This window comes from Tympanuchus pallidicinctus, unplaced genomic scaffold, assembly GCF_026119805.1.
Source record: "Tympanuchus pallidicinctus isolate F22 unplaced genomic scaffold, pur_lepc_1.0 scaffold8, whole genome shotgun sequence".
NCBI lineage: Eukaryota > Metazoa > Chordata > Aves > Galliformes > Phasianidae > Tympanuchus > Tympanuchus pallidicinctus.
The window spans coordinates 14758073-14781164 of NW_026294802.1; the positions used below are offsets into that span (position 1 = coordinate 14758073).

At 40.6% G+C, this 23092-nt stretch overlaps 1 protein-coding gene across 2 annotated transcripts in view; it reads left to right on the top strand.

Moving 5' to 3' along the window:
* EP300 (E1A binding protein p300) overlaps window positions 1–22672 on the top strand; it is a 58220-nt gene extending 35548 nt beyond the window's left edge. For both annotated transcript variants that reach the window (XM_052667702.1, XM_052667703.1), the window contains exons 15-31: window positions 269–457; window positions 1117–1273; window positions 1790–1908; window positions 3148–3387; window positions 3932–4020; window positions 6304–6384; window positions 7930–7986; window positions 9268–9345; window positions 10125–10192; window positions 11827–11977; window positions 12335–12481; window positions 12881–12994; window positions 14744–14909; window positions 15445–15609; window positions 17160–17321; window positions 17660–17941; window positions 19187–22672. In XM_052667702.1, coding sequence (XP_052523662.1) covers window positions 269–457; window positions 1117–1273; window positions 1790–1908; window positions 3148–3387; window positions 3932–4020; window positions 6304–6384; window positions 7930–7986; window positions 9268–9345; window positions 10125–10192; window positions 11827–11977; window positions 12335–12481; window positions 12881–12994; window positions 14744–14909; window positions 15445–15609; window positions 17160–17321; window positions 17660–17941; window positions 19187–21424 — 4503 coding nt within the window. In that variant the 3' untranslated portion in view covers window positions 21425–22672. The remainder of the gene's footprint in view (window positions 1–268; window positions 458–1116; window positions 1274–1789; window positions 1909–3147; window positions 3388–3931; window positions 4021–6303; window positions 6385–7929; window positions 7987–9267; window positions 9346–10124; window positions 10193–11826; window positions 11978–12334; window positions 12482–12880; window positions 12995–14743; window positions 14910–15444; window positions 15610–17159; window positions 17322–17659; window positions 17942–19186) is intronic.
* Window positions 22673–23092: the final 420 nt, after the last annotated feature.

Consider the following 23092-nt stretch of genomic DNA (forward strand, 5'->3'; position numbering starts at 1 on the left):
GCATACAGTAGGGAAACAATATGAAATTATATGCTAGGCCTTCCAGTGCATGTCTGTTGTGTTTTCTTCTGTAACTAAACTTGTGTTAGCAGTATGCACTTCATTTAAGCAAGTGTAAGTATAAAAGTGCGTTTAAACTTGATGGAAATAAGGTTATAGGTAGATCAGGTAGATTAGAGGTACATCAGAGCAGAGAAAAATAATAGGTTAATTAGAAGCCTGTTTGTAATGGATTTCTTTTGTTTTGTTTTGTTTTTTTACCTCTCAGCTGTCACAACCAGCTGTAAGCATTGATGGGCAGGTGTCTAACCCCCCATCCACCAGCAGCACAGAAGTGAACTCTCAGCAAACTGCAGCAGAGCAGCAGCAGCCACCTTTGCAGGAAGTGAAAATGGAGATAAAAGCAGATGAAGGGGAACCAGAACAAACAGAGCTGCAGATGGAGGAGAAATCTGAGGTGACTTTGGTTTGTTGTTGGGGAGAATATCTACTATTGTTAGCTCCTTGGTCTCCATGCAAGGTAGTCCTTCTAGACTTCAGTGAGGGAATTGGATGCTACCTGCTGCTGTGGTTTTGTCATCTCCCTTACCTCTAAAGAAGGGTCTCTGTTTTGTGGTGAAATTATGGTAGAAACCAGCGACCACAAGAAGGGCTGTGATAATGTGGTTGGAAGTGTGAAGTTTTTTGGTAAATGCTAATGTAAGAAGGTGCTCAAGATGCGCCTTTCAATGTTATTGGCACTCTTTCTTGTTAGAGTAGTGGCTGTGTATGTGACAGGCCGTTGTAGTGGGTTGTGACAATTTGTTGTGAGGACAGCTGGAAGCGTGACTTCCTGCAGCTGAAGTGCAGGAGTGACAGTCAGAACTGCCTGAGCAGCAAGATCCGTACCTCTTTGCTTGCTTGCAGCTCAGAACTGGTTAGCAGCCCATCACTGCCACTCCTGTGGTGGTAAAGATATGTTCTGGCACATTGGATCAAGTTTTAGGCAAGATGAGATTGCAATGTAGACAGCCTTAATCCTAGAAAAGAGCAGTGGGCAAGTGGTATGTAGGTTTATAGGACTGAAACTTGGGTGACTCTACAGGCAGCTGTGACAGGGTCTAATCTACTTTCCAGGTTAAAGTAGAACCAGCAGTGGAGGAATGTAAACCAGACCCAATGGAACAAGAAGAGAAGAAAACAGAAGTGAAGACTGAAATGACAGAGGGAGAGGAAAGACCTACAACTCCAGCTACTCAGTCTTCTCCAGCAGCAGGGCAGTCTAAGAAAAAAAGTAAGTAGAAACACTGGCTGAATTTCATTTATCTCCCTTAGAAGTGTTGAGAGAGAGAGGAGCTTTCTTCGTCGGTACTCAGTAGGCTTACATGAATTGTTTTTGTGACTCTTGGACAACAAATATTTCATACATGTAATTGTCTTTTGTCAAGTCCTTTATAGCTCTAGTATTATGTTAAGTGTTAGAGAAACTGTCTGTACAGTAGAGTTTGGAGTGACTGTGGCAGACTTTCTAGACAAGCTTATTCCTGTGACATCAGGAAGGAATATAAATTTGCTTTTAAATTTGATGGTGTCGTTCTCTGATTAAATCCTTCTTAAGTATTCTCACCATTTCCTTGTGTTCAGATGATTGTTTTAATATCCTTCTCAGAATGCAGTGTTATAAGGATAAACAAGCCCTGCAAGTGTCTTATACTTGTTGCCTGTAGTCTTTTTACACACCACATCTTTCCAGCATGTTTCTTCCTCCTTACAGCTTTCTGTCTTTCTAATGTTGATTGTTTTTCGAAAGTTTTCAAGCCAGAAGAGTTGCGGCAGGCACTTATGCCAACACTGGAGGCACTTTACCGTCAGGACCCAGAGTCTCTTCCATTTCGACAGCCTGTGGATCCCCAGCTACTAGGAATTCCTGTGAGTGTCTTAGCAAGATACTTTCCTGACTTTAACTCAGAACTGTTCTCAGAACATCTGCTTCAGACCAACTGAAGTCAGTCTTGCTTCCTTTTCTGTGTTGATGCGTTTGAGTAGGTTTGACTTAGACAGTGGAACATATGATGTTTGAGTCAAGAAAATGTGTTTTTTCAAAGGTTTGTTCAGTTCTGTTTACCTTCTGATGAGTGAGCACACATGCCACTCATTGAGGTGACTGTTAACAGATCCTGATGTTTTGAGGGCCTTTTGTGGTTCTTCATTCCTATGAAGATAGTTCTATTGATGAGATACACCTATGAAATGCAATGTATGTAAATATGTAGAAAACTGATTATGTAAAAACTTAAGCAGATGAAGACCACTTCAGAAATAGATAATACTCACTGATTAAGCTTACATTAGCAAAGAGGAGGCTACTGAGCTCCTTGTTTGTGTTGAGTTTTGCACTTGCTTTAGAGCTGTGTTTGGCAGACATTAGTATCCTTTAAGGGTCTGTTTTTTAAAACTTCTTGATTGACCACACCACTGCATTTTTATACACCTATACGTGTACATAGTCCTGTTTAAATGCTATGAGTGACATTTTTTCTCTGAAATATTTTCACTTGGTTGACTTTGTTGGTTTTTACTGCTTTTTTTAAATTGCAAAAATGCAAGGTCTTCTGTAGTAGAAGCAAGTATAGGTATTTCTCATGTTCTTAAACAAGCTCTCAACTGGTTGTTGTATTTGGAGGACTTTCTTAAGAGAAACAATCCTATAATTGATGAGGGGGATTGGAAAAAGACTTTTAGATGGAAGATGTATAGGAGGAAACATGGAGTTTTTATCATCTAGTACACGCATTAGGTTTTGTTATTTGGCTGGTCTCCCAAAAACAGTTCTTCCTGCTAATGTTATTATATGTGTCCTTGGACACGAAAGTACTGCTATTTTCTGCTTTCTGTAGTACTTTGTTTTGCAGACTAAAATTAGTTTTTTACTTCATTGATAGTGGAGGACTGATAGAACCTGAGGAATACAGGAAAAATGGAAAGGAAGCATGGGAGAGTTATACAGAATTAGAGACTTCAGTGCACGCCACAGGGAGCTTGACAGTCAAGTCAGGGAGGAACCTGTTTTTCTTGATGTATTGCAAAAAGATGTATGTGCTGAGAATGCGTATGCTGACATTTCACAACATGATTCTATAGCAGCATTTTGATATGCTACCCTTTCAGGATTATTTTGACATAGTGAAGAATCCCATGGACCTTTCTACTATCAAGAGGAAGCTAGATACAGGACAATATCAAGAGCCATGGCAATATGTAGATGACATCTGGCTCATGTTCAATAATGCCTGGCTCTACAACCGCAAAACGTCCCGGGTATATAAGTACTGCTCAAAACTGGCCGAGGTGTTTGAGCAAGAAATCGATCCAGTTATGCAGAGCCTTGGTTACTGCTGTGGAAGAAAGGTAAGAGTTGGTTTGTTTTTTTTCCTAGATTGGTTCTTGCTCCCTGGTGCTTTGGGGAAATAACAGCAATTGCAGTCATTAGCAGCTACATTGGGTCAAAAATTCTGAATGCTTACCAGGGTTTAGCAATCTTGAATAATTCTTGATTTCAGAATTTATGTATCTTCTAATGCTATCTGTTGCTTAAATTATATATTCATATATAAGCCCTTGTAGGGGGAGAGAAGTTAAGCATCTGAAGAATTACATTGACGGTCAGTGAAAAAGACTTTGCAGAAGCGTTCTCAGTTTCAGTGTATATCAAGGCTGCATTGTATTTCCATGATCTCGATATGCTTTCCATTTTTGGAGAAAAGCTAACTTGAGAATAACAGCCCGCTAAGCACTTTTTTGACTCTAGCACTTCATAGTCTTGCTGTGCTGTGAGATCTGTGCACAGAATAAGGTGGTAATGGTTGGTGGGTTGGGTTATGTTTGCTTCCCACAGAGAGCAAGTAAAAGCATAGGTGTCCCATGTGCTAAGATGGCCCATTCCTTTTTGCAGTTGGAGTTCTCGCCACAGACTTTGTGTTGCTATGGCAAACAGCTATGCACAATCCCTCGAGATGCCACTTACTACAGTTACCAGAACAGGTAAGGAAAACTTGCTTGGTGCAGTTTTGAGCATGACGCAATGCATCTGTGAAAGGCATGCATGTCTACACATATACACCCTCTTCATATGTGCACACCTTTGTGTTATAAGAAAAAATTTGCTGAAAGTGCCCTTGAGTAGTTTCCCTTGTGAGTAAACAATTTCTTTGCAAAAATTCACTGCAGTCTTTGCTCTTCCTTTTTTGCTTGCAGAAATGTGTAATGTTCTGCTAATTTTTTAAGCTATTGTTAACCAAATCTTTAGTTGTCTAGAACTCATACATGAGTTTGTTGACTTGCTTGCTACCATCTAGCAGTATTTTTCATGGAAAAAATAGAGCAAGTATGTTATGCTTGTATGTACGTTACACTTGGCAAGCTTTTGTTTTTCTTTGATGTTAACTGAAGAACAAACTATTTTGTGGCACAAATCCTCAGTGAAGATTTATTTATTGATATATTGAATAGTTTGGTTTCTTTTTGTCCCTTAGTCACCTTAAAAGAACAGTCTTCAGAGGCTTTATTACAGAATTCAAGTCGTCTTTGACTTCTGAGGGCATCTTTTTGCTGACTAGAAAAGTGAGGCAGGAAGAAGCGGAAGAATACATGTTTTAAAGCTCTCGTGTCCTCGTGCCTATTGCCAGAATGTACCATTTAGAGCTGAGGGCTGATTACCTCAAAATTATGTCACCTCCATCAGTTTAGTTCCTGCTCTGTTCTTTCACCTTCCAAAACAAACGGACGAAGAGTAACCACCAAGACTTGAATGCCAAGAAGATTTGACAATTGTAACTTTTTAAGCACCTGGCTAAGCAAAAGCAACAAAGAGCTGTAACAGTTAACCTTCTTAACAGTTAAGAGCTGTAACATCTTAACCTTCTTGTGCATAATAGAGTTTTGTAGCAGTGAATGGAAGTTTATAGGAGCAAGGAGGTAGAAAATAAGTTTCCAGAATCTGTAGTTATAGAATCGCATAGTAATTGTAATTCTGGATTTAAGATACAGAACACTCTACATTATAGCACTTGATAGACTAGAAGACCAATATTGCAAAATCTGGCATCCCTTAATGTTTTGAAACATTAAAATGGAGTATTTGCACTATAAGACACGCACATGTGATTTTCAAATTGTTATATATGTACGTGCATGTACATCCAGAGACTCAAGAGCAACATCCTAGAAGTAATCTTCTATGCATTATCTCAGGTGAAGACTGGTAGAGAAGGTTTAGACTTCTTGACTTAGCTTAACAGCTGTTGTAATGTTGCTTTGTGGCTTTACAGTTAACTGTTGCAACTTCTTTTCCTTTTATTTTTAGATGCCTTGTGCATTCAGTTAACATACTTCAGTAGGAGAGAGGCCACAGTTTCAAAACATTTGAGAGCTGGGGTAGAATCTTAAATCAACCAAATTCTTTTTCAGATGTGAATTAAATCTTTTCCTGTGATGCTTATTTTACTGGTACCTGGACTGTTCAGGGCTGTGGCAAAATTGTATCAGTGCAGAGCACTTTGTGTGCAGCTAGCATTAGGAATTTTGTCAATGTGCAGTTTGACAGTTTGATAACGAGTATCTGAAAGATTTTGAGGACTGATTTTATTAAAAACTTTAGATATTTAACCTCCCCTTCCCAGTGAGAAAAAATCCTGCAGCCTTTCAGAATTTGTACATCTAAGATGGAAGACTGCCCTTCTTCCATTGGTGCCCTGCAGATCTTCCTGCCAACAGAACTGCTATGCTGATACACACATCAGAGTGGCAGTTCTTCCTTCTTTCTGTTCTTTCCACTTTCTCATTTTAATTCTTTGCTGTACATGGCATGGATTATTAAAATGAAGAGGGTATGGGTGTGCTGAAAAGAAAAACTCATTTAATTTACTTTAATTGTTTACTGCTTGAGAGCCCATTTGAGAGATATAACGCTAATCTGTGCTTTGCCTTGGCTTTCTGCTTTGTGTTGTCTTGTCCTGCTTTTTTTTTTTTTGTCCTGCTACCCCACATTTCTTTGTTCATGTGCATATTTTTCTCCTTCATGCTTGTCATTGTCTGCATTTGGCTTTGATTGCACAAAAGAACCCACACAAAACCCACACAAAACAAAAACCTACCAAACCTAATGCAGGCCCTATAAATCTGCATCCTTGAATATCCTTGTCACCGTTGATGATCTGCTCTCTGCTCCCATCCTTTCCTTGGCTGTGATTGGTGACTCCATTGCTTGGCTTGGGCTGTGTTGTGTGGACGGAGCAGTTCACCCAAATATGGCCTTCTTGCTGACAGGTATCATTTCTGTGAGAAGTGCTTCAATGAGATCCAAGGGGAGAGCGTTTCTCTGGGAGATGACCCTTCACAACCTCAAACGTGAGTCACTTATGTTTGCTTTGGTTTTGCATTCATAAGCTGTGACGTGGTCTAAAGTGCCTTCTCAAAGGGAAGGAGTTTTAGTTTTAGGTAACTTCCTTATTTCTTATGCCAGGGTAGAGAAGACAAGATATTATTTGGAAAAGCCTGGACTTGTCCTCTAAGTTTCTTCTTTAATGTTTGGACTGATTGAACTGTAGCTAAGAGAAATTACAGCTGTGCCGCTAGAGGGGAAAGAGTGGAATCACTATTTTTCTGAATAAAACATGAAAATACTTTATTGGATAACCATGGATAACATGTTGGATAAAAATAACCATGCCTACAGGCAGGTAGGTAGGTGATAGGCATAGTCTGAAAAAGTTGAATGTACCATTCTGCTTATAGACTGGGTGTACTATTAAACGTGTATTCAGCTTCAGATTGCTTCTCATCTAAATCAGAAGTAGAAAATGTTTTTTTGCCATTTGCCATTCAACAGTATTTCACTGTTGGAGTGTCATCTGCTCATGAGAAATGCTGTGCGTTTGTTGAGCAGGTAATGCTAAAAGGCTGTGGATGGCTTTACTTGCCTTTACTTCTATGGTAATAGCATTGTTGGGACAGTCTTCCATTCCACTGTGCCCTTTTTACACCTCCTTCAGAGATCTTGAAACAGATATTTGCAAGACTAAGGAAGCCCTTGAGGGAAAGATGAGCGCCAAGCAATTGTTCTGAAAGTTTTGAGCTGTAATGCTCTTTTTGGGGGGAGGTAATTGCAGGAACCATGGTTTATAAGTTAATATGCTTGAGGAATTCTGCAGGTGACAGTATTCAGAGTAAACACTGACATAAAAGGACAGGAAGGTTAATGCAAATTGGACTGGATCTTTGTCATTACTTCCCAGGGAGGAACGTATTGATCACCTCATGCTATTATGAAGCACCATCTTTCAGAGATCCAAGAGTTCTTACATGGTTGCTCTGGATTACTTTAAAGCAAACTGGTGTCAAATAATACCTGGGACCTAACTGTCAAAAAGATGGAGTTTCTAGACCAGCAAATGATATAGGGAATGCAAAGCTAAAGCATTGAGTGGTGGCTATGTTAGGGCTGTGGCATTTGGAAGCTAAAAATTCTCCTTTGAAATTAACATATGAGGAAGGCAAGACTTTAGAAGAATCTGAAATCAAGATAACTTTTTTCAGTAATGAAAGATAACTGACATTCTCTGTCTTCAAAATATCAGGGACACATCAAATTGTTCTTTTACTGTAAAAACACTGATATAGCTGGTCCAAAAATTGAATCAGCAAGTTACCGTTTACTTTGGTAAACTGAACGAGAGAGATCACAAGCTGTTATCTCATAGAGAAGAATTTTTTTTATGGATAAAGTCAAGGATGGTACACACTTTGTCCATCACTTCATAAAATAAAATACCTTTCCTTGCAGTGCTTAGTGAGAGTCTGTATTTAAAAAAAAAAATCTGCTTTTGTCCCAGTGTGTGGTATAACATGAATGTCTTTTATTAAAACTGAGTTTTATTGCCTGTTTCTCCATAGCACGATAAACAAAGAACAGTTTTCAAAAAGGAAAAACGATACACTGGATCCTGAACTGTAAGTAATGCTGTCTCATTATGAATGATCCTCATTTCATCACAATTCCTTTGTAAAAGACATGATACTCATTTGCTTACCACCTTTGTTTTTCATCATCTTGCAATTTTCATGTAACCGTTTGTTAGCCCATAGGGGCTGCTAACTAAGTGGCATATCTGGCATTGTGTCCTGAGAACCCAAATTACAGCAGCTGTCCTTACAGAAAATGTGAAATCATATGTATGGCCTGAAATTAGTGCATTTTGTTGTCTTATATGTAGATCCAACAAAAGGATGAATGCAGGTAGCTTTGAAACCCTGTTGCAGCAAGCGCTTACGTCTCAGAACTCATTTGGGTCACTTGGCTATAGCTGCTTTTGGGGCTCTGCTGTAGCACAAGGAAAAGATCTGTTAAATCTGGTCCTTCTGCACTGCTCTGGTAGCAGATTTGTAGGCATTTGATAAAGATGGTGGTGACTCAGCTGCTTTTCTTTGTTTTCCAGATTTTTTTTTTTTTAAAGCCACTTTATGCTCCTTCATTATACACCTATGCTGCAATTCTGAAAAATGCTGTCTTCATTCTCAAATGAATGAGCAAAAAGGAAGCATGTTCTTCCCACACCATCTTTCTATGACGATATAAGGGTCAGCCAATTCTTCTATTTTTCAAGGGCTGTGGGAAGAAGAGAATAATAACTTGATTCATAACTTGTCTTTCCCTTTGTTGTTGTGGAGATGCAGCCCAACACTAAAATACAAACCTAAATGCTCTGTGCCCTACATAAACAACAACTATTCATTCTAAATCCGACTTACAAATAGATGTGTTCAAAAGGAGTCAGATTGTCCTGATATGTGAAACAACTTTTAGGTATTTAGGAAAACTACATTCACTGACTTTCGTGAAGCAAGCTGTGTAACTTAGCTCAGAGCCGTCCCTAAATCTGCTCTAGAAATCTGAAAATATCTAGACATTGCTACTATTTCCCTCTTCCCACTTTTCTGCAGTAGATGTGCAGTGTTCCTCAGGCTTCAGGCATAGTGGGGTGACTAATAGACAGCTGTTTCTCCTGATTCCTTGCTTCTCACACAGTGAATGAATTTTCTTCCTTATTATAGCAACAAGCAGTTCACAGGTTTGATCCTTAGAAGGGTTTCTTTTTAAAAAATGAGCGAGGTGGATGGACGTAAAGGAAGCAAATGGTAATAATGTATCCCTGCATAGACTTGAGCTGACAATTATACAAAACACAGAAGCAATTAATGGTACTACTGACCTTGATTCCTTTCTTTCTACAGATTTGTTGAATGTATAGAGTGCGGAAGAAAAATGCACCAGATCTGTGTTCTTCACAATGAGATAATCTGGCCTTCTGGGTGAGGAATTTCTCTTCCTTGACTGTAAGATAGATTTACTAGAGTTAGTGCTTGTGTAAAATTTGTCTGATAAAACCCTATCCAAGCAAAAAGTTGCACGTTCACCTGAAAAGCTTACAGAATACACAAGGTAACCTTGAATTCAGAAATTATATTTTACTGTTACATGTGAAGTTGTTTTGAATGTTCCCATGTAGAGAAGAGAATCTTTCAGCTTTGTTTACATTTAAAGATACTTGTAGTTCCTGTAATAATTTCCTACCAATCTATTTTCTGTATAACTCAGAATGTTTTGTCATTTTCAAATTCTGTAACCACTAAAGAATTTGAGACAAATTCACTTTTTTTTTTGGCTTCAGTAATCAGATTAAATCTGAAAAAACAATCTAGTCTTCTTTGAATCAGGCTTTTGCTTTACATAATTTGGTACTTCATCTTCATCAGAGACAACAGTTTGACACTGTTTGCTCTGGGAATACTTTAAGTTAGACATATTGTCAGATCTGCCAGAGAAGACCCTTGCTTTCTGAGCCGAAGTTTGCAGGTGGTGGTGGGGTAGCTGACAGCAACTGCTCCCCCTGACGTTTAGTGACTCAACTGCAACTAAGAAATGGGCTATTTCTGCTGGCACTATTCTCTCTGCAGTCTTTCAGCTCAAATGTCAGTTAAGGTCTTTTCCAGACCTTATCTGGTGAAAGATTTTGCTTCCAGTCTTAATATGCTAAGGGATTTATGGTCTGATTTGGGGTGTTCTTCACGTTCTCATATTTCTGTTTCAGCTTTGTCTGCGATGGCTGCCTGAAGAAAACAGGGCGAACCAGGAAAGAGAACAAATTCTCTGCTAAAAGTAAGTTTCTTATAATTGCACCACAATACTTCCATTTAAGAATAGGGAAGAGATGTCTTCTGTGCTTGTCCTGCATTTATTTCAGTCTTTTGAGTTTGGTGTATACAGTTGGTCAGCTCTGTCCAAGAGTTCTTGATGAGAATGTTTGCATTCCCAGATGCTGCCTTTGTGCAGGATTTATGTACTGTGTGAGGGTCCTGCTAGTGTAAGGTGCATGGTCTTTTTATTACGTAATAAACATCACTGAGAATTAGTTGTGTGACTACAGTCTAACTTAATTCTACGATTACACATTTATTACTGTGTTGCTGCTCTTGGAAGCTTGGAAAGCTGCATCAGGTGAACACAAAACTTGGTATTTCCTCATGATGAAGGTAGCTGGTATGAAGGTAATATAGGAGGAAATCTGTGCAGTTACTATCAACCTATCTTACAGACAGAATCTTTCAAAAACTTCTTTATTTAGTTATTTACTTTTTTTTAATATTTGCCATACTCCTCCTTTCCACCCCCCCCCTCCAGGAAAAAAAAACAGAAACCTAGAAAATCAGTATGTTTGAATACAGATTCAACCATAAGTACAACTAGTGCTACGCAGTACTTTTAAAGGAGCTGCTTTGTAAAAGAGGAGGGGGTCTTTCCAACTCCGTAAATTGTCTCGAAATGTGGGGGGAGACTGATAGGTGGTGTACAATTCTGTCAAACACTCTGTTCTCTTTGATTGTTCTCAAAATAGAAAGTGAAGAACTCAAAGGTTTCAAGTCTGTGTCTTTTTTCCAAAATCAAAACTTGCTAATTTCACTGAGGACATTGGAATTATGCAAGGATTATTTTACGGATGTTAACCTGCTAAGTTCTGTTTCTAGCAATCTGCATGTGTTGCACACTTAGCATAGTGATGCTTTTGTTGGAAAGTGCTAAACTGTAAAATGTAAGAGTTTGATTAACAGGCATGTAACACTAACAGAAGTAGTGAATAGCAGTGGGACAAACCCTGTTATGCCATAAGTTTTAAACTCATTCTTAACTTTAGGTTTTGTCAGTTACCTGTATGCTTGGTCTGTTGTCCAAATTTTGGTTGAATCATAGAATTGCTCATAGAATTGGAAAAGACCTTAAAGATCATCAAGTCCAACTGTAAAAAAAAAAACAAAAAAACTTCTGAACAAACTACATTACTTGCAGTCAGCCGTGTTTAGTAGTTATTTGTCAAAATAGATTCTTTTAGTAACTGGAGATACTAAGCTGGCTACTGTGGCAGAGTTTACTTCTATGTCTGCTCTCTGCTGTGTCTGAAAGCAATGTTTTGTAATCTAGTTTAAGTAATTAAAAGCTTAAACGCTTCTTTTCAGGAGGAGCCTTAATTGCAATTGACTTGTAAGATAGATAAGAACTGGTTTGAGATGCAGAATCTTTCTTCGTTTGAGTGATGTCTAAACTACAAGCGTGCCTGTAGGTGAAAGACAGTTCATCTCTAGCTAAGAGTAGCGTTCAACAGTCATGATTTAATTTATAGTAATGAACTGCATGCATTGATTTGCTTTTCATATGACACCTGAATAGAGAAATCACACAATCACATTTGAACAGTTCCATTTTGTATGTATTTAGAACTGATTTTACTTTTTCTGCAGGGTTACCGGCTACAAGACTTGGTACCTTCTTAGAGAACAGAGTCAATGATTTCCTAAAGCGACAGAATCACCCAGACGCAGGAGAGGTTACAGTTAGGGTGGTACATGCATCTGACAAAACTGTCGAAGTAAAGCCAGGAATGAAAGCAAGGTATGTTCTGTCCATTTCCAGTTTTGGTTCCTTTTGAGGAGGAGCTGTGGGGGAAGGTGGGGAAGCTACTTGATGCTATCTTTTAGAAGCTGATAAAGACTGTTGAGTTTAAAATCTCACCGCTAACCAGTTCTTGATAACAGGTGTTACAGGAACTTCCATTATTGGTCATGTCCTCTTTTTTTGTAGCAAAAAGTGGATGCATTTATATTTCAGTAATCTGTAAGCGTTTAAGTGTAAAATCACACAAAAATTACAATTACACTTGGAGTAGCCCTCATTGTTCCTTTGACATAGTGATATGTATTTTCTAATGTGAATATATTTGACACTTTGTTTTTACTTTCTACTTTGCAGATTTGTAGACAATGGAGAGATGGCTGAGTCTTTCCCCTATCGAACAAAAGCACTTTTTGCCTTTGAGGAGATTGATGGTGTAGATTTGTGCTTCTTTGGGATGCATGTGCAGGAGTATGGCTCAGACTGTCCCCCACCCAATCAAAGGTGAGTAGCTGTCTGATAACTGCTAATTTTATTTTGGGAATGTTTCAGTTCTGTGAAACTTTGTGAAACAAAGCTCTAAAAGTTTTGATGCTACTCTAAAAACAAAAACAAAACAGTTACTGGAGGAAATATTTTAGAATCACTTTTTACTGGAGATGCTGGCTGGCAGACAGCGCTGACTGTGGGATCACTTGTCAGTATTCTAAGAGAAGGGATTGGATCAATCTAGACGGAGGAGGCTAGCATATTAACAGCTGGTTTCTAGAAGTAAATTAGGATTAGACGTTTTGAGGACTGTTGTACTGGATCTTTCAAATATGTAAAACATGAAAAAAAAATAAATTTAGAACTAACTTGAAATCTGTTTCTGATCATGCCCTCTTTTTTTTTTTTTCCTAGGCGAGTGTATATATCTTACCTTGACAGTGTTCATTTCTTCCGCCCTAAATGCTTGAGGACTGCTGTCTATCATGAAATCCTAATTGGATATCTAGAGTATGTCAAGAAATTAGGGTAAGTATTCTTTTTAAATGTTTCCTTCTGTGCAGATTTGTGTTCCATAGCTCTCACTGCAAGTTACTAATACCTATTATGCAGAACATGGTGCCAAATATCATACCAAGTGACAGAGTAAACTGGTAATACCTGTGTACAGGTGAGAAAGAGAAAAGACAAAAAGGAGATTAACAGGCCTTTCAGAAGAGGCTTCATTCACATACTTCAGGTATATAGTTTCCAGACTGATGTTAATCTTCCTTAAATCTAAGTGGAAAAACTGACCTTTCTGTCTGGGTTATGAAATTCTGGTGGCTGTGCTGATTGTGTACAGTACTTGAGAAATGCCATTGCTTCAATTGGGTCATTCCTTTGGGCTGGCAAGTTCTTACCCATGCTTGTTTGTGTGGAGAGAAGTAAGTTTCTTCTGTCTGCACTGATTAACTCTTGCAGTTGTGCAAGGCTGCTAAGAAATCTCTTGCAGAAAGAGCAGTTCAAATTGTGAAAAACTGAGAAGTTGGAGGAGGGGAAGGAAATTATACACAGGACAGTGCAAAAGAACAGAAAATACATGAGGCAGCACAAAAGAGAATACAGAACAGGTGAAATAAGAACGGTGGAAATGATCATAAATGATCATGACTACTCAAGTAGAAAAGGCAGTAAAATAAGCATCAATCTACTGTCAAAGGTATCTGGTATCATTTAGCAGAGTTATGAAGAAATTTTGGGAGATGAGTTGCATGAGAAAAATTGGGAGAGTCAGAATGGAGGCAGGTGGTACTGTACTGTTTTCAGTACTGCAGAGAAATGATCAATGTGTGAACTTTGAAGGCATACTTTAGACTTTTTTTTTTTTTTTTTTTTACCACTTTTTATTGTATATTTCTGACCTGGGAATCTGTAAAACTGCTGCATGGAGCTCAAGCCTCAGTTCTACTTAATGCTGTCCTCGGTGGAATAGTTAACATCAGGTTCTAATTTTGGGAAAACAATATTGGTCATGCAATATCATCTCTCCCTTCTCAAGCAGAAGGAATGACAACTGGCTGCAGTACCTCGGGTTTGGGTAGGGTTCTGCGGAGCTGTTTATTAGCACACCAAGGATGGTTATTTTTCTCTAACTTGAGGTCTGATCATTCCTCCAATGGGAGTTTTTTGTTTTTTAAACTAATAGAGAAGAACTGTGAATGAAGAAGTGATCTTCATGGTATTTTATTTTCTGCAGCTGCTACTATCTGGATGCCATTTGTCTTCATAGTACTTGTGTTTGTATACCCAGTAGTTGAGGTCAACTCAGCTCAGTGACTACCTTTTTTATTCTTGGATATAATGGTGAAACCTTTTAAAACAGGTCTTCAAAGTTAAAAAGGAACTATAGTAGAAAAAGGAGTTGTTCAAGTAAACGCATGTTTTAAATGTTCCTAAGTAGTGAATGATTATGCTGTCTCCACGTTCTCATTAGTTATCAGGTGACACTTGCAGGTCTACTTTAGGCTTAGATTTTACCTTGACTGGAAAGCGTGCTCACTTTGTGATTTATTCTGCATATAGTGCTGAATTTCTGAAAGTCATTGAAAAAAATGCAAACATTATCTATGCGAGTTAAGCTGGAATGAACACTAGAATTAAGTCTTTGAGAGCTATTATTATCCATCTGTTAATGTGAGCCAACTTTGAGGTGGCTCCATCTTGTGGCAGAGAAGAAAGCAAGTTCTATTAATAACTCAGAGCCAACATATACTGTTTTTTGTCTAATGATGCTAGGTATACTACTGGACATATCTGGGCATGCCCACCAAGTGAAGGAGATGACTACATTTTCCATTGCCATCCTCCTGACCAAAAGATACCCAAACCCAAACGACTGCAAGAGTGGTACAAAAAGATGCTGGACAAATCTGTGTCAGAGCGCATTGTTCACGACTACAAGGTTTGTTGGATGACTGTCTGTGTTAAGGGCTGGTTTTGACCAGCCTCATCTTGGTTTCTTCCTTGCCTACGCTTTGTCTGATTCTGGGATTGTGCTACATTTAAGGGATTTGATCATTAAAATCCTGGAGTTAAAAAACAATCCTATTCAATGCATATAGCTTCTGAAATCAGTGCTAGCGAGAGATTTTAAGTGATGAGGTAGAACAAACTAAATTCTTGAGGAGTGATGTTTAAGAGAGCAAACCTCACCTTTGTTAATAGAAAGAACTTACGGGATATCTAGTATTCCTGTGTTAAATATAGCTGTGGGGTAAGTTTGTGCATTGAAGTCTATCAGGTGGTTACATGAGTGGGAATATTTGAAATGTGTCTGAGGAATTTTCTGTAAATGATGCAGTGTTTAATCTGTATATAGACCATACTCTTACAAACTTAATTCAGATTTATTGGTGCCTTTTTTAATCATCTATCAAAAAGCTTACCTTTACTCACTTCAACTGTTGTAGTGGTAACCAGGTGTGTTAATTATGCAGGATATATTTAAGCAAGCAACAGAAGACCGTCTGACAAGTGCAAAAGAGTTACCTTACTTTGAAGGGGACTTCTGGCCAAATGTTCTGGAGGAGAGTATTAAGGAACTCGAGCAAGAGGAGGAAGAGCGGAAGAGAGAAGAGAACACTAGCAATGAAAGCACAGATGTAAGAGTGCTTCTGTTATTTCATGACGTAATGCAAAAGTTGTGATTTCCTGTTACTCAGTGAAGCAGAAGAAGGGCCTAGGCTCTTCATTTAGCTGGCTTTTTCATGTTTTGCTCTAATTAAAACTCGAATTTATGTTTTATAAGTTAAAGCTGTTAAAATACCCTCTACATTTGTATTAGTGGTTGCTGTTCACATGGCTGTAAACCTGACTAGTTACCAACATCTTTAAAATGGAAACAGCTGCTAGTTGAATATTTTGTTACCGAAATTCAACTGTTATCAAGGTTCGTGCTGCAACTTTGGCCTGGCTAGGAAACCTTTTCCTTAAGCTTTCGCTTTTGAACAGTGACTCTTTCCTTAGTAGCCTGGACGTTATAATAATGATCGTAGCAGAGCACCAGAGAAACACAGCTCTGATTTAGTAATTCACCCAGCATAGGCTTTTGGTTTTTTTCAGTAGGAGGTTTTCAGGCATCAAAGATCTGAAGCTCAAAATAAAACTGAATTGTTGTAGGGCTACTCAAGCTACAACAATTTCTTGCTGGTGTCTTGTTTGTGCCATTTTCTTTTTGGAGAGCATACAACAAATGTGCTTTCACGTTCCACAAAGAACAAAAAAGAGTTATGCCTTTTCACAAACAAATTCATAAATGAACAGATGCAGAATTTATTTGCTTGATCTTCTGAGCTTTCATGGAATAGGTGGTGAATCCAGGGTGAAGTTTTGCCCACACAGTAGTACTTGCTAGTTAGCTCTGAACACTGATATAGATACAGATATTAGAATTTTGTTCTGCTTTAGAGTTGTTGTCTAGAAGATTTCTGCATCAAAAAAAGCTTGTTACAACTAGAATTTGTAATTCTCCTTTGCTGTCCTTGCAACATCTCCTGAAAGGCTTTTGAATAGACTTAAGTTTATGAGCCATCTGGGAGCTAGGCAACTTGATACCAAATTTGCATTAACTAAGTTAGTTGAAGTTTCTTCTTTGTTTTGTTTTAACTACTGCACCTTCCTATCATGTCCTCATACTAGAAATTATGTTACTAAGGCTTTTTGGACTGGGAAGAAAAACTTTGTTAAAATTGGTTTGATACAATCTGTTGGGCAGAGGGCTGTAACAAACTAAATGTAGGTGGAATAAGTCTGCCTTACCTCTGGTTAGTGCAGTATCAGTTGTGCTTTTCAGTTATTTTTAGTTTTGAATTGCATTAAGAGCCATTTGCTGAACACATTGGTAATTATCCAGGAGATTCTACAGTGTTCAAATATCATAGGCAGATGGGTTTCACTAAATATCATTCAGCGTTCTTTATCCCTTATAATTCCTAAACATTTATGCTTTTAGTGTTCCTGTTACCATACCTGGATCTTGTTATCTTCTAGAGTAATTCCAATTGAATTAATTTAATCTTTCAGGGGACCCCAGTAAGTGTCTTTGAAGTGCCTGTGAAGTATGTTTAGTCCTGCTATTAGAGGTGTGAAAGTAATAAAATGCTGGTGTGGTGTGATGTAGGTACCTGACATAAAATACCTTTAAAATTATTAGGTGAGCAAAGGAGACAGCAAAAATGCCAAAAAGAAGAACAATAAGAAGACAAGTAAGAACAAGAGCAGTTTGAGTCGTGGCAATAAGAAGAAGCCTGGCATGCCGAATGTGTCCAATGACCTTTCCCAAAAGCTGTATGCCACTATGGAGAAACACAAAGAGGTGAGAGTTGATAGGATGAGAAATACTGTTTTGAAGTATACAGATGTTCAAAACCTTGGTCCTTCTGACAGAACTGTGTGCTGTAAATCATACAGGTTTGACTGGGGAGTTGGGTGGTACACTAGACTTAGGTACCAGTAAGTGGTCGTTTTCTTTGCTATGAAGAAGATAAACCAACTTGCAGCACACTCAGAGGTTTGAAGTTTCCCAGTTCTTAAGAACGCACTACTGTAGTAGCACATCATTCAGGCATTAGCTGGGCCTGGAAATGTACACTGGAGTTTGAACAAAAAGTCTTGATAAGTGCTGGCATTAATTATTTTTATTTCAATTCTCAGGTTTTCTTTGTCATCCGTCTCATTGCTGGCCCTGCAGCCAACTCCCTTCCCCCCATCGTTGAGCCTGACCCACTCATTCCATGCGACCTGATGGATGGGCGCGATGCTTTCCTTACCCTTGCTAGAGACAAGCACCTGGAGTTCTCCTCACTGCGAAGAGCTCAGTGGTCAACCATGTGCATGCTGGTGGAGCTGCACACGCAGAGCCAAGACCGCTTTGTTTACACCTGCAACGAGTGCAAGCATCACGTGGAGACCAGATGGCACTGCACTGTGTGTGAGGTATGCTTGGTGAAGTTTTCCCTACTGGCATCCCTATATTTCTGTGCCCAGAGTTTTCTCAATGTTGCAAAAAAGATTTGTACAGTTCACCTTCTGGCAGTTGAGGAAAGAAGGATGTTTTTTCTTATCAGATAGTACTACTAGTTGGCTACTCAGTGAAATTTTTATCTTCTACTTTCAAGCTTTCAAAACTGAAGTAGCAGAATTGCATTTCCTGTAATTCATTTAAAGTGCTGTTGCTTAAACAGCTGGAAAAAGTAATGGTTGCTTGGGCTCTAATTACTTGATCGTTCTGAAGAGCAATGTGTTCGTTCTTCCAAACTGTGGTGCTGCAGTATTTCTGTAAACAGGGCTCTCCGTCAGTTTTCTGATACAAAGGTTTTGCTATACCATAAAACAGATTTCTGTTCTTGGGTGATTGTTCTGTTGTCACTCTGTAGTAGCAAACAGCATACTTATTTTCAGAACTGTTAGCAATATCAGTGTTTGAAGACCGAGCCCGGTGGGCCTGTTCCCAGAATCTGGAAGAATCTTAAATCTGTCTTGTAACTTAATTTTTTAGCCTGCTAGAAGTAAATGGTTGCCGTGGATTTGTTTCTGAAAAATTCTGATTAAGTTTTTATATTCTCATTTTGAAGTAGGTATTGGAAAACAAATTCTACGTTTCTTACGGATTAATTGAATCCCTTGGATAACTTGGATCATCTTAAATAAATTGAGCCCAAATTCTTGCTGTTGCTTTCACAGACTGTAAATGCTATTCTGTTCTTCTATCAGCACACTTTAGGGTTCAACTCACCTGACAGCCCAGCTTTCATCCTTCCTTCTTTGAAAGTTGAGTAAGAGTGGTAGGAAAGGTACCCCTTCTTTTGAAAAAGCATCATGCAACAGCTGTTTGATCCTTGCCTTTCTTCTCCTTTTTTAAATCAGGAAAGAAAGGGATTCTTTTCAGCCTGGCTGAATCACTTGTGACTTATTAACTCAGAGCAAACTTGTTATTCAAGGTACACGTTTGTGTAAACTTCAGACACCTTTATATTCCTGCACACTTTCCCTGGCTATAGTTTCAATTCATTCCTCTCTGCTACCTCAGTGTAGCCTGAAAGACTGATTTTTTTTTTTTTCCCCCAAGCATTAATTTGCCCAGAACAGTCTGGGAGTAATGTGCTGAGATGGCATACACCATTTGCTTATTGTGTGGGAGTAACAGGAACACTGATAACTTTACCTTCGTTGTCTTTCCAGGATTACGACCTGTGCATCACCTGCTATAACACTAAGAATCATGACCATAAGATGGAGAAATTAGGCCTCGGTCTAGATGATGAGAGCAACAACCAGCAGACTGCAACCACCCAGAGCCCAGGTGACTCCCGCCGCCTGAGCATCCAGCGCTGCATCCAGTCCCTGGTCCACGCCTGCCAGTGCCGTAACGCCAACTGCTCGCTGCCATCCTGCCAGAAGATGAAACGGGTTGTCCAACACACCAAAGGCTGCAAACGCAAAACCAACGGAGGGTGCCCCATCTGCAAGCAACTCATTGCTCTTTGCTGCTACCATGCAAAGCACTGCCAGGAGAACAAGTGCCCAGTGCCCTTCTGCCTCAACATCAAACACAAGCTCCGACAACAGCAGCTTCAGCACCGCCTGCAACAAGCTCAGATGCTCCGAAGGAGGATGGCAAGTATGCAGCGGACCGGTGTGGTGGGCCAGCAGCAGGGGCTGCCCTCACCAACGCCGGCCACCCCGACGACTCCGACAGGCCAGCAGCCCACGACGCCGCAAACTCCCCAGCCCCAGCCTCCACCCCAGCCCGCCTCACAGCCTCAGCCCGCGCCTCCCAACAGCATGCTGCCCTACAGCATGCCGAGAACTCAGCCCCCCGGCGCTGTGTCCCAGGGCAAGGCGGGCGGCCAGGTGACTCCTCCGACTCCACCCCAGCCGCCTCAGCCGCCAGTCCAGGGTCCTCCTCCAGCAGCGGTGGAAATGGCCATGCAGATCCAGAGGGCGGCGGAGACCCAACGACAGATGGCGCAGGTTCAGATTTTCCAAAGGCCGATTCAGCACCAGATGCCCCAGATGCCGCCCATGGGAATGAATCCTCCGCAGATAGCCAGGGGTCCTGGTGGCCACATAGATCAAGGAATGGGGCCGGCGGGGATCCAGCAGCAGCCACCTTGGGTGCAGGGTGGCTTGCCCCAAGCTCAACTGCAGCCAGGAATGCAGAGGCCATCCATGATGTCAGTAGCCCAGCCAGGTCAACCGATGAATATGGCACCTCAGCCAGGAATGGGCCAGGTACCTGGCGCTGCCCAGCCAAAACAGCCACCTCTGCCCCAGGCGGCCTTACAGAACCTACTGCGGACACTCAGGTCTCCCAGCTCACCCATGCAGCAGCAGCAGGTGCTTAACATCCTTCACTCCAATCCTCAGCTGCTGGCTGCTTTCATCAAGCAGCGGGCCGCCAAGTACGCGGGGTCCCAGAACCCCCAGGGGATGCCTGGTCAGCCTGGCATGCCCCAGGGCCAGCCGGGGCTCCAGCCGCAGCAGGCCATGCAGGGGCAGCAGGCAGGGGTGCACCCCAACGCAGCCATGCAGAACATGAACCCTATGCAGGGGGGGGTGCAGAGGCCCAGCATGCCACAGCAGCAGCAGCCGCCACAGCAGCCGCAGCAAGCCATGGCTGGGATGAATCCTCAGGCACAGCAGATGAATATGAATCACTCGGGGATGGCTCCTCAGTTCCGAGACCTCCTGATGCGGCGGCACCAGATAATGGAGCAGCAGCGCCAGCAGCAGCAGCAAGGAGTGGGACCGACGCTGGGGCCAGGGATGGCCAACCACAACCAGTTCCAGCAGCCCCAGGGAGTCGGGTATCCGCAGCAGCAGCAGCAACAGCAGCAGCAGCAACGGATGCAGCATCACATGCAACAGATGCAGCAAGGAAACATGGGACAGATAAGCCAGCTTCCCCAGGCCATGAGTGCAGAGACAGGAGCCAGTTTGCAGCAGGCTTTCCAGCAGAGGCTGCTCCAGCAGCAGATGGGGTCCCCAGCTCAGCCCAATCCTATGAGCCCCCAGCAGCACATGCTGCCCAACCAGGCCCAGTCCCCGCACCTACAGGGTCAGCAGCTCCCTTCGTCGCTCACCAATCAAGTGCGCTCTCCGCAGCCTGTCCCCTCCCCACGGCCCCAGTCCCAGCCCCCCCATTCCAGCCCATCCCCCCGGATGCAGCCTCAGCCTTCTCCGCACCACGTCTCCCCGCAGACCAGCTCCCCCCATCCAGGACTGGTAGCTGCACAGGCTAATCCCATGGATCAAGGGCACTTTGCCAGCCCGGACCAGAGTGCAATGCTTTCCCAGCTTGCTAGCAATCCTGGTATGGCAGGCCTCCATGGTACAAGCGCCACAGAACTGGGACTCAGCTCTGAGAACTCAGACTTGAATTCAAATCTTTCACAGAGTACACTAGACATACACTAGACACATTGTAGCATTTTGGGAGCAAAAAAAAGAAAAAGAAGAAAAAAGAAAAAAGAAAAAAACTTATTTTCTCAAGACTTTTTGTACTGAAGACGAATTTTTTTGAATCTTTCTTAGCTAAAACAACATTTTTCCCTGGACACATCTGAACTCTGCAGCAGTAGTTTGTGGTTTTCAAAGCAAACCAACAACGAACCTGAGGGACAGTAGAGTACAAAGAATATATTTTTGTTATGGCTGGAATCATAACCAGTCCTTTTTCTTGTTTATTTTTTTTTTTCCTCGTGTGCGTTGGGGAGGTCGGGGGAAGAGGGTGATCTTCTGGCTGTTGGCCAAAGGACGCCCTACTCGTTGCCTCCAATAGGTTTTATTTTTTTTTTTTAAATTAATGAAAATATGTAATATTGATAGTTATTATTTACTGAGGCAGATGGTAAACATTTTCCCTATTCTGGTTTTTCTTCGTGTCACCGCAAAAAAGAAAAATACCACAGTGAAAAAAACGACATCAAAAAAAGCCACCAGAGGAGAAACTTTTCCTAAAGCCGGAGGACAAAAGGGGTTAATGTTGCTTTAAGAATACATTACATATATAAATATATATATATAAAAGTAAATACCGATCTTTTCCTCTTCGGTTGGAAATATGTCAATTCTTTGAGAGAAAAAAAAAAAAAATGTAAAAATATTAAATAACTCAGTCCCCTCCTGAAGTCTACTTTTGTCCTCCAAGAATTTTCTATACAAGAGTCTGAGCTTAAAAATAAAAACTTCAAGTATTAAAATTTGTACATGTAGAGAGAAGACGACATTTTTTGCAAATACACAGGGGCAGCTGCCAAATGGATGTAGTATATATATTGTGGTTTCTGTTTTCTTGAAAGAATTTTTTTTTGTTTGTTATTTTTACATCTAACAAAGGAAAAAAAAGAAAATAAAAAAGAGGGTAAGAAACAATTCCGACGGGATGATTTTAACCTGAGAAAAAGTCCCTGGGGTTTCTTCTTTCTGCTTGCTTTCTCTCTCCTCTGCCCTTTTTCCCCACCCTCTTCCCACTTTCTGTAAAACTTGAAAATAGAAAGCAAAAAAAAAACAAAAACAAAAACAAAAAAAAAAAACAACCCTCAAATGTTGTAAATCATGCAATTAAAGTTGATTACTTATAAATACGAACTTTCGATCACTGTATAGACTGTTAAAAATTGATTTCTTATTACCTATTGTTAAATAAACTGTGTGAGACAGACAGCCTGTTTTTAATGATTCCCTGCGCTCCCACACGTGTCGCTCGTTGAGGAGACGCTGGGGTGGCAGAAGATGTGCTACTTCCGATGTTCGCCGTGTAGAAGTTGGAGAGCTATTTAATGTACATGACTGTTTTAAAGTGCAAATCTATGCTAAGGGGACGTGGAGTAACGAGTAGTCTTATAAATGGACGCTTTTTTTTTTTGGTACAAGCCTGCATTCGCGTTTGTTCATGGCATGTATTTTACCAAAGAAATGAGGTCTGACCTCCTCAGCTGTGCCGCTCAGCTGTACCGCACCCTGCTCGGCCAGGCTGGGAGCGGCCGACGCTCAAAAGACCTATTTTGCATTTTGAAATGAGAACTATTGTTTGGATATGTGATATTAAAAGATCCTATTTCACTTGGAATATATTGTACAGCT